This window comes from Somniosus microcephalus, chromosome 18 (genome assembly GCF_052327205.1).
Source record: "Somniosus microcephalus isolate GS21.2 chromosome 18, FLI_Smic_1.0, whole genome shotgun sequence".
Lineage (NCBI taxonomy): Eukaryota > Metazoa > Chordata > Chondrichthyes > Squaliformes > Somniosidae > Somniosus > Somniosus microcephalus.
In genome coordinates, this window is record NC_141004.1 from 56,996,496 (window position 1) to 57,011,838 (window position 15,343).

Sequence of the window (15,343 nt, forward strand, 5' to 3'; positions counted from 1 at the left end):
TACCCATGTCGTTGGTACCAATGTGAACCACGATCTCTGACTGTTCGCCCTCCCCCTTCAGAATGCCCTGCAGCCGTTCAGTGACATCCGTGACCCTGGCACCAGGGAGGCAACATACCATCCTGGAGTTACGTCTGCGACCACAGAAACATCTATCTGTTCCCCTTACAATAGAATCCCCCATCACTATTGCTCTCCCACTCCTTTTCCTCCCCTCCTGTGCAGTTGAGCCACTCGTAGTGCCACGGACTTGGCTCTTGCTGCATTCCCCTGAGAAACCATCTCCCCCATCAGTATCCAAAACGGAAAATCTGTTGGAGAGGGAGATGGACCCAGGGGACTCCTGCACTACCTTCCTAGTTCTTTTACTCTGTCTGGCAGTCACCCATTTCCTGTCTGCCTGTGCACTCTTTACCTGTAGTGTGACCACCTCGTTAAACGTGCTATCCACGAAGATCTCAGCTTCGCAGATGCTCCACAGTGACTCCAGCCGCAGCTCCAGCTCCGAAACGCGGATTTCGAGTAACTGCAGCTGGAGACACTTCCTGCAGATGTGTTCGCCCTGGACACCAAAAGTGTCCCTGACTTCCCACATAGCACAGGAGGAGCACTCCACGCTTCTGAGCTGCCCTGCCCTACCCTTAATAAAGAATATTAAATACACTAGGGACCTTACTTCCCGTTAAACACTACTTACTCTAAACGAGAGACCTTACTTTTACTTTAATGACTGGACTGTAGAAATACTCACCAGGTCCTACTTACCAATCAGCTCCTTCCCTGGTTGTGATGTCACTTTAGCGGTTTTGCAGTTGTTGTTTGACTGCTCCCGCTCTCGTACTCTTTCCCAACTCACAGCACTCTGTTTAAACCACACTCAGTGACGAAGGGTCATCGACCTGAAACGTTAATTCTGTTTCTCTCTCCACAGAGGCTGCCTGGCCCGCTGAGTATTTCCAGCATTTTCTGTTTTTATTAGACATACATATTCCTGGCAGGCTTGCTGGTCAACAGTAAGTACAGAAACCTCGGCTGATTTTTACCCTCCTGAGAACCTGTGGTTGATTTTCCCCCTCCTGCGCCCTGGGACACTACAAATTTAAACAACCCCACTGTCTATTGGGCAGAAATCAGCTACTTCAGCACAGGCCAGAGGGACTGAACCAGAGTTCACCCTGTGGTGCATACACCCATGGAGTCACGTGGGAAATTCTGAAGGCCAGTTTCCACACAAAATATCTGACCAATAGATCAAAACAAAATCAGAGGAAAGAGAACCAAGAAAAACCTGTTTGTAGGCACTCTCCTTTATAACCTGTAGCATGCAGCAATTCCAAGACATTTCCTTCACTTCAATTGCTCTGCATTTGAACAGTGAAAGGTAATAGAAAAAAAGGCATCCTCAACTGTTCAATGATTGCAGATTAAACACTAATGTGTCGCACTGGATTAAAACCCAGCGCAGGATCTGTTAAACACTACATTATTGCAGTTTACTGTTTTTAAAGTTTTAAACATCTTTTACGTTACAATTGGAAAGCAATGGATTCGGCATGTTTCCTTATGCTAGCCATGTACTAATTTCCACCGGGTGTTATTTGAGTGACGTAACTGCTCTACATTTACATCAAATTTTTGAAGCTCGACACCATCCAGGACAAAGCAGCCTGCTTGATTGGCACCCCATCCACCACCTTAAATATTCACTCCCTCCACCACCGGCGTACCGTGGCTGCAGTGTGTACCATCTACAAGACGCACTGCAGCAACTCGCCAAGGCTTCTTCGGCAGCACCTCCCAAACCCGCGACCTCTTCCACCTAAAAGACAAGGGCAGCAGGCGCATGGGAACACCACCACCTCCAAGCTCCCCTCCAAGTCGCACACCATCCTGACTTGGAAATATGTCGCTGATCCTTCATCGTCGCTGGGTCAAAATCCTGGAACTCCCTAACAGCACTGTGGGAATACCATCACCACATGGACTGCAGCGGTTCAAGAAGGCGGCTCACCACCACCTTCTCAAGGGCAATTAGAGATGGGCAATAAATGCTGGCCTTGCCAACAACGCCCACATCCCAGAAACGAATAATAAAAAAAAGTCAACTCAGAAAAATTGACATGACAAAAAGCTGGCATAATACCATTATGCTCATTAAAACAACTCAATTTTATTTTTATATACACTGCAACATGTCTGCACAGCACTGCTCAGTGAGTTGGACAGTGATATGGCATTTTATACATGTAATATACTGCATAGTGAGGGCCAGTGATTTGCAGATGGGGCTGGGAGGATTCAAGTATAATCAACAGATAAGTTCAAGTGTGACAGAAATGGAACGTATTATGAAGTGTTTGCTTTATGAAAGTCTTGTAATATTAAATACATTGTGAAAACATGTATATAGAATTGGTGGAGGTGACCACAATAGAATTGACAACTCTCTCAAAAGTGGTCATCAGCTCCCTTGTGGAACACAAATCATATCCCTACAGGTCTTTACACCATATCCTCCATAAACCTTGAATACATACACCCATTATTATTATTAAATATAACCTTAGGCAGTGACTAACCTTCAACATGAGCCCATTCATACAGAAGTCAACATGTTCATCCACTTTCACAGAATTATTTAATTTATAGATGGCTTTGAACTGCTGTAGAGTCTGATACAGGTCCAGAGAGAAGGAATTCATCCATAGCACGCTGACTGGATCCAGTGTAAATTGCAAGGCATTGAGCTTCACATAAAGATTAGGGCAAGGCACTGTAAATGGAAAAAAAAGTAAAATAAAAGTAAAGCAAAGAATAAAACAATCTGTTCGAAACTAGCAGTTAAAACCATGCAAATTCATTTTTAGTCAATTGATTAAACAGTGTAAATCTACTGAAAACAGTCATTTGTTAATAAAAGGGAAATTTGCATGGCATTGTACTTACTGCATCAGAATGGCTCGAGTGTAACAAGTGGCTCAGTAGGGTAGTGTACAAGTAGTACATTGACGCCATCAAAAGGCGGTTGGATGGAAATGCCCAACCTTTGTGGGTCACTTCGGTGTGCATCCTGCAGCTTTGGAGACCATATGTAAATTTTAAAATCAATGCCCCCCTCCAGTGTAACTAAATTGCCAGATTGCTTGTCCGACATCCAGTCGTGGAGGAGCAAAAATTTCCTCCAATTAAATATTGGGAAGGCTGAAGCCATTGTCTTTGGTCCCTGCCACAAACTCCTTCCGTCTCCCTGGCAACTCTGAGGCTGAACCAGCCTGTTTGTAACATTGAGGTTATATTTAACCCCAAGATGAACTACCAACCACATATCTGCGCCATCACCAAGACCGCCTATTTCCACCTCCGCAACATCACCCAACTCTGTCCTTGCCTCAGCTCATCAGCTGCTGAAACCCTTATCCATGCCTTTGTTATCTCTAGACTTGACTATTCCAATGCACTCCTGGCCAGCCTCCCACGTACTACCCTCCATAAACTTGGTCATCCAAAACTGCTGCCCGTGTCCTAACTCGCACCAAGTCTCGTTCACCCATCACCCCTGTTCTCACGGTTAAGCAACGCCTCTATTTTAAAATTTGCGTCCTTGTTTTCAATTCCCTCCATGGCCTCGCCCCTCCCTATCTCCTACAGCCTGACAATCGCCCCAGAGATCTCTGCGCTCCTCTAATTCTAGCCTCTTGAATATCCCCAATTTCAATCGCTCCACCATTGGTGGCCATGCCTTCAGCTGCCGAGGCCCGAAGCTCTGGAATTCCCTCCCTAAACCGCTCCGCCTCTCTAACTCGCTTTCCTCCTTTAAGACGCTCCTTAAAACCTACCTCTTTGACCAAGCTTTTGGTCATCTGCCCAAATATTTCATGCGGCTTGGTATCAAATTTTGTTTATAATGCTCCTGGTGAAGCGCCTTGGGACGTTTTACTAGGTTAAAGGCGCTATATAAATACTGATCCATGTTACTTTCTTTCAATTTTCTCTGCCAGTCTTAATCCAACAACACTCTGCATCCATTATTCATTCACTTATTAAATTTTAACAAAAACTAACCAGCTTGGCCTCATTAAGTATCCTGAATCAGGAGAAGTTTGAGAGTTTCACATTTGATGTGTACTTTAACTTGCACATGGAGCTTGTATCTAATATGATCTCTCTAGTCTTGCCACTAGTACACATCAAAACGCTAAAGGTGCACAACTGATAATGTTTTTTTTAAAACATCTCTGCTACCTGTGCGATAAGGTGACTAGGTTTCTGCTTCAGCACAAAATTTCAAGTCTGGCAATCATCTCCTTTTCCTCACTTATCTGCCCGTGCTTCATTTCACTTCAACCTTTACCAGAGGAAAAGAATGGTTGGATGGGGATTGCAAATGGGAGGAAGCTGACCCCTTGAATCGATTTTCCATCCTTGTCTATCCCGCCCCGTATGTCTCTATTCCATTCCCTAGTCCACCCAACTTAAAAAAAAAAAATGTATTAATTCCCAGGATGTGGGTGTCGTTGGCAAGGCCAGCATTTATTGCCCATTCCTAATTGCCCTTGAGAAGGTGGTGGCGAGCTGCCTTTTTGAACCGCTGCAGTAGCACAGTGGTTGTTACTGGACTAGTAATTCAGAGGCCTGGATAAATGATCCAGAGATCATTTCAAATCCCACCACGGCAACTGGGGAATTTAAATTCAGTTAATTAAATAAAACTAGAATTAAAAGCTAGCATCAGTAATGTTGACCCTGAAACTATCAGATTGTCGTTAAAAACCCGTCTGGTTCAGTAATGTCCTTTAGGGAAGGAAATCTGCCTTCCTTACCTGGTCTGGCCTATATCTGACTCCAGACCCACAGTAATGTGACTGACTCTTAACTGCACTTTGAAATGGCCTAGCAAGCCACTCAATTGTAACAAAACCGCTTTGGCACCGACTTTGGACACAACAACAGCACACCCAGCCCAATCAACCCTGCAAAGTCCTCCCCACAAACATCTGGGGACTTGTGTCAAAATTGGGAGAGCTGTCAGACTAGTCAAGCAACAGCCTGGCATAGCCATACTCTCAGAATCATACCTTTCAGCCAATGTCCCAGACTCCTCCATCACCATCCCATGGTATGTCCTGTCTCACCAGGTACAGCGGTATACAGTCGGGAGGGAGTGCTCAACTGGACGTCTCATGGCTTCCGGTCAAGCATGGGCAAGGAAATCTCCTGCTGATTACGCCCTCCTTCAGCTGATGATTCAGTACTCCTCCATGTTGAACACCACTTGGAAGAAAGAGTACCAAGGGCACAGAATGTACTCTGGGTGGGGAACTTCAATGTCCATCACCAAGACTGGCTCAGTAGCACTACTGATCGAGCTGGCTGAGTCCTGAAGGACATAGCTACCAGACTGGGCCTGCAGCAGGTGGTGAGAGAACCAACACGAGGGAAAACTCTACTTGACCTCGTCCTCACCAATCTACCTGTCGCAGATGCATCTATTCTTGTGGCGACTAAGACCTGTCTTCACACTGAGGACACCTTCCATCATGTTGTGTGGCACTACCATTGTGCTAACTGGGATAGATTCAGAACAGATCTAGCAGCTCAAAACTGGGCATCCATGAGGCACTGTGGGCCCTCAGCAGCAGCAGAATTGCACTACACCACAATCTGTAACCTCATGGCCCGGCATATCACTCACGCTAGCATTACCATCAAGCCAGGGGACCAACCCTGGTTCAATGAGGAGTGCAGAAGAGCATGCCAGGAGCAGCACCAGACATACCTAAAAATGAGGTGCCAACCTGGGGAAGCTACAACACAGGACTACAAGCGTGCTGAACAGCGGAGTCAGCACGCTGTAAACAGACCCAAGCGATCCCACAATCAATGGATCTGATCAAAGCTCTGCAGTCCTGCTACATCCAGTCGTGAACGGTGGTGGACAATTAAACAACTAACCGGAGATGGAGGCTCCACGAATATCCCCATCCTCAATGATGGCGGAGCCCAGCACGTGAGTGCAAAAGAAGCGTCTGTAACCATCTTCAGCCAGAAGTGCCGATTGGATGATCCATATCGGCCTCCTCCTGAGGTCCCCACCATCACAGAAGCCAGTCTTCAGCTAATTCGATTCACTCCATGTGATATCATGAAACGGCTGAGTGCACTGGAAACAGCAAAGGCTACACCCGACAACATCCCGGCTGTCGTGCTGAAGACTTGTGCTCCAGAACTAGCCATGCCTCTAGCCAAGCTGTTCCAGTACAGCTACAACACTGGCATCTACCAGACAATGTGGAAAACTGCCCAGGTATGTCCTGTCCACAAAAAAAGGACAAATCCAATCCAGCCAATTACTGCCCCATCAGTCTACTCTCAATCATCAGTAATGGAAGATGTCAGATAGTGCTATCAAGCAGCACTTACTCATCAACAACCTTCTCACCGATGCTCAGCTTGGATTCCGTCAGGACCACTCGACTCCAGACCTCATTGCAGCCTTGGTCCAAACATAGACAAGAGCTGAATTCCAGAAGTGAGGTGAGAGTGACTGCCCTTGACATCAAGGCAGCACTTGACCGAATGTGGCATCAAGGAGCCCTTGTAAAATTGAAGTCAATGGGAATAATGGAGAAATCATCTCAGCCCCAGGGCATCGCTGCAGGAGTTCCTCAGGGTAGTGTCTGAGGACCAACCATCTTCAGCTGCTTCATCATGACTTTCCCTCCATCATATGGTCAGAAATGGGGATGTTCGCTGATGATTGCACAGTGTTCAGTTTTATTCGCAACTCCTCAGATAATGAAGCAGTCCATGCCCACATGCAGCAAGACCTGGATGACATCCAGGTTTGGGCTGATAAGTGGCAAGTAACATTCGCAGCACACAAGTGCCAGGCAATGATTATCTCCAACAATCAAGGGGTGTGATGGAATACTCTCCATTTGCCGGAATACTCTCCATTTGCCTAGATGAGTGCAGCTCCAACAACACTCAAGAAGCTCGACACCATCCAGGACAAAGCAGCCCGCTTGATTGGCACCACATCCACCACCTTAAACATTCACTCTCTCCACCACTGGCATACCATGGCTGCAGTGTGTACCATCTACAAGATGCACTGCAGCAACTCGCCAAGGCTTCTTCGGCAGCACCTCCCAAGCCTGTGACCTCTACCACCTAGAAGGACAAGGGCAGCAGGCGCATGGGAACACCATCACCTCCAAGTACCCCTCCAAGTCACACATCATCCTGACTTGGAAATATTTTGGCATTACTTCATCGTCGCTGGGTCAAACTCCTGGCAGTCCCTCCCTAACAGCACTGTGGGAGTACCTTCACCACACAGACTGCAGTGGTTCAAAGTGGCGGCGGCTCACCACCACCTTCTCAAGGGCAACTAGGGATGGGCAATAAATGCTGGCCTTGCCAGCGACGCCCAAATCCCATGAACGAATAAGAAAAAAGAATCAAATAGTGGTACAGAGGACAGAGAACATTAAGAGCTGGCTACTGAAAACAATTCACTTACTGTAATAATTCATCAACAGCTGACAAGTAACCAGAGGGGGCAGATTTAAGGTAATTGGCGAAAGAACCAGAGGGGAAATTAGGAGATTTTTTTTTACACAGCAAGTTATGATGATCTGGAATGCACTGCCTGAAAGGGTGGTGGAACAGATTCAATAATAACTTTCAAAAGGGAATTGGATAAATACCCGAGAGAGACAAATTTGCAGGGCTATGGGGAAATGACCGGGGAGTGGGACTAATTGTATAGCTCTTTCAAAGATCCGTCTCAGGCACGATGGGCCGAATGGCCTCCTGTGCTATTTCATTCAATGAAATGTTAAGGAAATAAAACTATTGCATGACCATTAATATTCTACAGCCTGCAGATAATGTCAGCAATGCGCAAAACATACCACTCAAGTCACACAATATACACCAAATTGAAGTGGAGACATAGAAGCTGCGCTTTATTTGTACAAAGAGGCACAACATTTACATGATTCCTGTGTCCATCACAGTTGCTGTACAAATGAATACTGACTTGTTCCATCGCCATCACAGCTGGTCATTTACTTAAATATCAGCTTTTCTTCTACAATAGGCAGATAACTTACCTTGTTACCAAAAAATGACTCATTTTACATTGTGCAGCATAGCTATGAAACAGGGCGTTTTGTACACCACAAATTACAATAATAAATTGAACAATTAGCTCAAGCTTGCCACGTTTACTGTACATTTTGAAAAGCTACTTATTCATCAAAGCCTTACCAGGAAATTCTTTACTGTCAGGAAAATAGTATTCAGTGAATTCGATGTGAATTGCTGACATGCCAGCTGGAAGATGGTATGATGCCCTGTTGCAGGAAAGCAAAGTCGTGGGCTTCTTACCATGCTGACCTGCTGTTGAGACCTTAAATCAAACAAAGCATTGATATTGTATTAACCGTGACCTCCAAGTGCTGCAATTAATTTCTTTTTATAACCATTTCATTACACAACCTGGCAAAGAGGACTATCAGATGCATCAATTAGTCAGTGACACAGATAATGTACAATCATTTTCGTCTACAATATATTGCCAGATTCACCAAAGTAGACTGTAAAATATTTCAGAGACAGGCATTAGAAGTTAAGTTAATGGATGCAGAGCACCATGGAATGACAGGTCTGAGTTGAACATGAAATTCCCCTCATCACAGCCCAAGCTATCTTCAGAGACCGGAGGTGTTTCTCCAGCTATCAAAATGAGTGGAAAAAGGGGGTAGGGGAAACTTACTTACAACTTTCAGTCACCATTCATTCGAGCACTCTGGCTCTCAGTTACACTTAGGCGATCCAGGAGCACATCGCTGACTACATTCAGAAACACTTCTAGCGTGGGATAGTTACTCCGTCCCGCCACCCAAAACTACAGTAAGAATCTGAAGCTTGCTTCACTGCTCCTTTTACCACAATACAGCTCTTAAATGGTCGAGAGCCAGATACAAACAAATATCAATACTTATGTAGGAGATGAGGATAGTAAAAAAATCAATTAAACCTTCAAGAAAAGTACATAAAAGTTTAACCAGAAACTTAGATTGAGGCAAAAGTCATATATGGAGCACAAATTCCAAGAGGGAAGATCAAAACCTAAAGAACACAGGATGGAATTATTACAGAGTATAATACATTTAGAACCATAGTCCTAGACTTCAATAGTGCTGAAATACTACTGAGGACATTACATCACACCGTTTTGACATTGTGATAGACTATGTCAGGTTCCAAGTAGAGAGGTGGGCAGCACAGCGCCACTGGGTATTTGAACAGCAAATAAACCATGGAATGAGTGACAAATCGGTTCAATCTTTTCTCCACCAGGTTCACAATTTCACTTCTGATATGCTGGGAGCTGCAGTTTGTGTGTGTTGGGGCACCGAACAAAAGGATTAAGTCACAACAGGGTGGTTCCTCACACACGATAGCAAAATACTGCAGATGCTGGAAATCTGCAATAACAACAGAAAATGCTGGAAAAACTCAGCAGGTCAGGCAACATCCGTGGAGAGAAATTTGAGTTGACGTTTCGGGTCGAAACCCTTTTTCAAAACTGGAAAGAAAATAAAATAGATCGAAGGCAGGGCTGTGATCAAACAAAAGAAGTAAGAGAGACAATAAAAGGTATTCGAAACCAGACGGGATGGTAATCGGCCGGTAATAGATGGTAATAGACTTCTTGCAATCTAGTATACTGTATTTGCTGCTCACTATACGGTCTCCTCTACATTGGGGAGACCAAACGCAGATTGGGTGACCGCTTTGCGGAACACCTCCGTTCAGTCCGTAAGGGTGACCCCGAGCTTCCAGTCGCCTGTCATTTTAATTCACCGCTCCATTCCCACTCGGACCTCACCGTCCTTGGCCTCTTGTATTGTTCCACGGAAGCTCAACGTAAACTCGAGGAACAGCACCTCATCTTCCGATTAGGCACTCTGCAGCCTTCCGGACTCAATATCGAGTTCAACAATTTCAGATCATAACCTCGGCCCCTATTACTTTTTTACTTATAATTTTTTCCACCCCTTTGTTTTGGGTCGTCCTTTCCCCCCTCCCTTTCCTTTTGTTTCTCTCTCCCACCTGGCAGCTGTCTCTTACCTGCCAGTACACTTCACACCTAATCTCAGCTGCCTTTGTCTCCACCGGCCTATTACCATCCCGTCTGGTTTCGAATACCTTTTGTCTCTTTTACTTCTTTTGTTCGATCGCAGCCCTGCCTTCGATCTATTTTCTTTTCTTTCCAGTTTTGAAAAAGGGTTTCGACCCAAAACGTCAACTCAAATTTCTCTCCACGGATGTTCTGACCTGCTGAGTTTTTCCAGCATTTTCTGTTGTTATTTTGGTTCCTCACACATCCTGGCAGTAGGTTACGGTGGAGGACTGGTGCCAGTGTATGAACAAGTTTGCTCTTTTCGCAGCAAAGAATATGGAAAGTTAGTCTTGCTCATTAAATTAAATATAACCTCCATATATACTTCATCAGCCGGGGGGTGGGGGTGAAGAGGGAAGGAAAGACGAGAGCATTTTAAGACAAAGCCTTTTAAAAATTTCACACTATGACTAACTATTCAGATCAGGCACTCTTCCACACCCTCACATGCAACAACAACTTATATTTGTATAACATCTTTAACCTAGTAAAACGTCACAAGGAGCATCACAGGAGTGTTGAGAGACAAAAATTTGACACCGAGCCACATAAAAAATGAGGGCAGATAAAGCTTGGTCAAAGAGGTAGGTTTTAAGGAGCATCTTAAAATGAGAATAGGGAGGTAGAGAGGCAGAGAGGTTTAAGGAGGGAATTCTAGAGCTTAGAGCCTAGGCAGCTGAAGGCACGGCCACCGATGGTTGAGCGATTATCAGTGATGCTCAAGAGGGCAGAATTAGAGGAGCACAGATATCTCGGCAGGGGGGTGCGGGCGGGCGGTTGTGGGGCTGAAGGAGATTACAGAGATAGGAAGGGGCGAGGCCATGGAGGGATTTGAAAACAAGGATGAGAATTTTGAGATCGAGGTGTTGCTTAACTGGGAGCCAATGGAGGTCAGCGAGCACAGGGTGATGGGTGAACGGGACTTGGTGCGAGTTAGGACACGGACAGCCGAGTTTTGGATGAGCTCAAGTTTATGTCGGGTAGAATGTGGGAGGCCAGCCAAGAGTGCGTTGGAATAGTCAAGTCTAGAGGTAACAAAGGCATGGATGAGGGTTTCAGCAGCAGGTGAGCTGAGGCGGGGCGGAGGCAGGCGATGTTACGGAGGTGGAAATAGGCGGTTTTAGGTTTTTAAAAAAAAATTCTTTCATGGGATGTGGGCGTCGCTGGCAAATCAGCATTTATTGCCCATCACTAATTGCTCTCGTGCAGTCCGTGTGGTGAAGGTACTCCTACAGTGCTGTTAGGGAGGGAGTGCCTGGATTTTGACCCAGCGATGATGGAGGAACGGCGATATACTTCCAAGTCAGGATGGTGTGTGACTTGGAGGGGAACTTGGAGGTGGTGGTGTTCCCATGCGCCTACTGCCCTTGTCCTTCTAGGTGGAAGAGGTCGTGGGTTTGGGAGGTGCTGCTGAAGGAGCCTTGGCGAGTTGCTGTAGTGCATCTTGTAAATGGTAGACACTGCAGCCAAGGTACGCCGGTGGTGGAGAGAGTGAATGTTTAAGGTGGTGGCTGGGGTGCCAATCAAGCGGGCTGCTTTGTCCTGGATGGTGTCGAGCTTCTTGAGTGTTGCTGGAGCTGCACTCACCCAGGCAAGTGGAGAGTATTCCATCACACTCCTTACTTGTGCCTTGTAGATAGTGGAAAGGCTTTGGGAAGTCAGGAGGTGAGACACTCGCCGCAGAATACCCTGCCTCAAACCTGCTCTTGTTGCCACAGTATTTATGTCATGGATATGTGGTCGGAAGCTCATTTCAGGATCGAAAGGACACCAGGGTTGCGAACAGTCTGGTTCAGCCTCAGACAGATGCTTGGGAGAGGGTGGCTAGGGAACGGAGTTTGTGTCAGGAACCAAAGACAATGGTTTCAGTCTTCCCAATATTTAATTGGAGAAAATTTCTGCTTACCCAGTACTGGATATCTGACATACAGTCTGACAATTTAGAGACCGTGGAGGGGTCGAGAGAAGTGGTGGTGAGGTAGAGCTGGGTGTCGTCAGTGCATGTGGAAGCTGACGCCGTGTTTTCAGATGATGTCGCCAAGGGGCAGCATATAGATGAGAAATAGGAGGCAGCCAAGCACAGTTTCCTCTAAGATGCGCAGCTTTCCAGAGCTCAAGCTCACTTCAAATTAAATGCCGCAGAGAGAACTGGACAGTAGCTGGAACGGGGAAGGGGGAAGGGCCCAATACACAATGGCCCCAGGAATCCAGAGACTCAATTGTGAGTCTTGCGACCTCAGGGCCGATCCCAATTGCAGCTCTTGAAGTGTGTTCCAATGGTTGATGGGTTGCTGTGTAATGCCAGGAGGGATTTGGTTTTCTCCCTTGAACTCCTTCAGCACTGGCTTGCGGGATACCGGAGCCGCGCATGCGCAGTATCCAGTTGGGCCACGCTTTCACTGGCTCCATGCGGAGGTCAGGGGATCCGTTGGTGGCGGTGGGGGGAAAATCGGAGAGAGGGAGAGGGGGAAGGAGAGGGAGGGAGGAGAAATTGGGGAGAGAGAGAGAGCGCGAGCAAGCGTGGTGTGAGGGTCCGTTCCCAAGGACTGAGTGGCGGCCACACTTTGGAACAACACAGGTGGAGGCGCAGCACATGTACAATGGCCGCTGGAAGAAGGCTGCAGTTTTAGGCCCCCGGTGAAACCAAAATGAGAATTTATTTTTTCTAAAAATTCAGAAAATTGTTTAAAGCGGGAAAAAAATACGGGAAAGTGATATTGAATGTCCCGCGGTAAATTCTTGTTAAATTTTGCCAGGTGTTGTCCCCTTTTTGAAAGAGTCTATCAGGATTATTTAAATCACGTTATGAGAGAGGGGAAAAAGTTTGTGCCCCTGTTTGTACCTCAGAGTCTGTGAGAGACCGAGGGAACGGCAGCAGAAAAAGAGGAAACAACTTCTCCAAAATTGATCCCAACTCATTGCCAAGACTGGGGATAGATAACCTCACCGCCTTCTTAGGAAGTTTAACCACTTTATTCACTTTCTTATTTGAGCTCTGTTTGGAATTAGAGTTTCTTTTCTTTTGTTGTATGTTTAATGACAGCGTTGAAGAGGGAAAGAGAAACTTGGAGCAACCTCTGTCAAAGCTGCAATGAGACTTGAATGAATTTAAAGATTTTTAATGAACTTTTCACATTTGAGTGTTAAACACTTTTTTTGCCTCTCAGTTTCAAGTATGATTTTGGAAGAAACAGAAACAAAAATCAATTTTCCACTCATCTAAACAAGTTTCAACCAGGTCTTGAAGTCCAAACACTTTTAAAGAGGTTCTGAAATGCTTATAACATTTTAAAATTGAAATTTCTCAATATCTGATTTTGAATGATCGACTGAAGCGAGTAGCTTTACACAAACATGCAACCATGCTATTGAGGGAGGCGAGGGCTGGGAGGATTTGTCAGAGTTACATATTTTTAAAAAGTCAATAAAATGTATTAAGACGTTTAGGAAGAGAACCAAAAAGGCAAAAAACCACAAACCATTTTATTTTGTCTGTTGTTCTATAGTCCTGCCAAGTCCCAAGAATAATGTAAATATAGATTTCCTCTTAAACATTTAGTGGAGTGTTAATAGAAATACGAGTTATGTAATGATGTATAAAAATTGCAGGAAGCTACTTTAGAAGAAACTATTTGTTTATTAAGACAGAAAATACTTCAATTAAACTGATGATCAAAGCTTTTCCTGCTTTTTGTTTTTAATCCGGTGACGCAAATTGTGTGTGTGTTTTTCTGCACTTGAGAATAAGTGCTGCATTTCTGACATGTTAGGTGTGTTGGTTCAAGTAGACATTTATTAATGGAAGTGATTGAAGTTGGAAATACGGATGCCCGTTTTTGTTCAATTTTTTTTTATACTGTGAACTAAAGAACTTTACATTTGTTGGTTGTCTGGTTGCATTGTGATTAATATTCTAATTACTTATCTGGGCGTACAGCACGTCAGCACCATCGGAAAGCCGCTGCTCCTGTTGCTTGCGCAGCCATTGCTATAGTGACATGAGGGATGGGCGAATACTTTGAAAACTTTAAAATTAATACAAATTGCACGAATAGATATGCCTCTTTCAGCTCACCTTGGGCTTTTGGATGGTTTGTCGATGCATAACCGTGTAACTGAGTGACGTTTCTGAAGTGTTACTGCATTATTATGCAGTTCTTTTATGTCCCAGTCATTTCTGACAAGTAATTTATTAAATAGAGTTTGTACATGACGAACTAAAAACGTAATTAATCCTACCCGAAACAAACTTGCAGAATGGGCATGTAAATAACAAATGAATTCCAATATAGATAAGGGTGAGGTGGTGCATTTTGGTTGGAGGAATAAGGAGGTGACCTACTCCTTGGAAAGTAAGAGTCTAAATGGGATAGAGGTGCAAAGGAATCTAGGGGTAGATTCACAAATCAATAAAAGTGGGAACGCAGGTTAAAAAAGCCATAAACGTGCAAACTGGGGCTCATTTCTAGAGAAATAAAATTCAAAAGCAGAGAAGTTATGTTAAACTTGTATAGAACCTTGTCTGATTGTTTCATGATTTGAGGCAGTGGGGTAGCAATATGGCATTGCTGTATATATGCTTTTAAGTGGTTGCTGTTGTAAAAGTTGTTGTTGTTTCAAGGGTGACAATCAGTTAAATAAAAACAAACCAGGGCGCAGTGCCACAACACATTAACTTATTAACTCTATGTTAAGCTGCACCCAAGGTTCTCAATATAGCAACTTCTCAATTGTTGGAAGTACTTCCCCATGAAGTGCGGGGGGAGCAAAACACAGTTTACACCAAAAGGACTGCAACAGCGTGCCATCTCGCTTTACAACCAGCAGTGAACAAGATCAGTAGAGGGCATCAAGCAGGTCAACCTCCCATTCCAATTCCAGCTTGGCATCTATATGTTGAGCTGGTACTGCATTTTACAATCACTGATGGCTCCAGATTAGCACCTGGGCTCAGAGTATGGGGTCTCTTCTGCTTCAGATTAATGGCTTTTCAGTGAAAGTCAGATCCAGAATGTTTTGGACTCCATGACACTGACAAAGCCATTAAAAGTTAAGATTTTTTTCTACTGGAAGTTTATAAATAACTTTGGTAACTGAACAAAATGGGGCAGAGAGCAATTAACATTTTCCCTTTAAAGACATTCC

General features: G+C 44.8%; 1 protein-coding gene across 3 annotated transcripts in view; it reads right to left on the reverse strand.

Annotated features, from left to right (window-relative positions):
* bltp3a (bridge-like lipid transfer protein family member 3A) overlaps window positions 1-15,343 on the reverse strand; it is a 184,257-nt gene that overhangs the window by 56,544 nt on the left and 112,370 nt on the right. For all 3 annotated transcript variants that reach the window (XM_086011508.1, XM_086011507.1, XM_086011509.1), the window contains 2 exons: window positions 8,278-8,419; window positions 2,580-2,773 (listed from right to left, as the gene is read on the reverse strand). In XM_086011508.1, coding sequence (XP_085867634.1) covers window positions 2,580-2,773; window positions 8,278-8,419 — 336 coding nt within the window. The remainder of the gene's footprint in view (window positions 1-2,579; window positions 2,774-8,277; window positions 8,420-15,343) is intronic.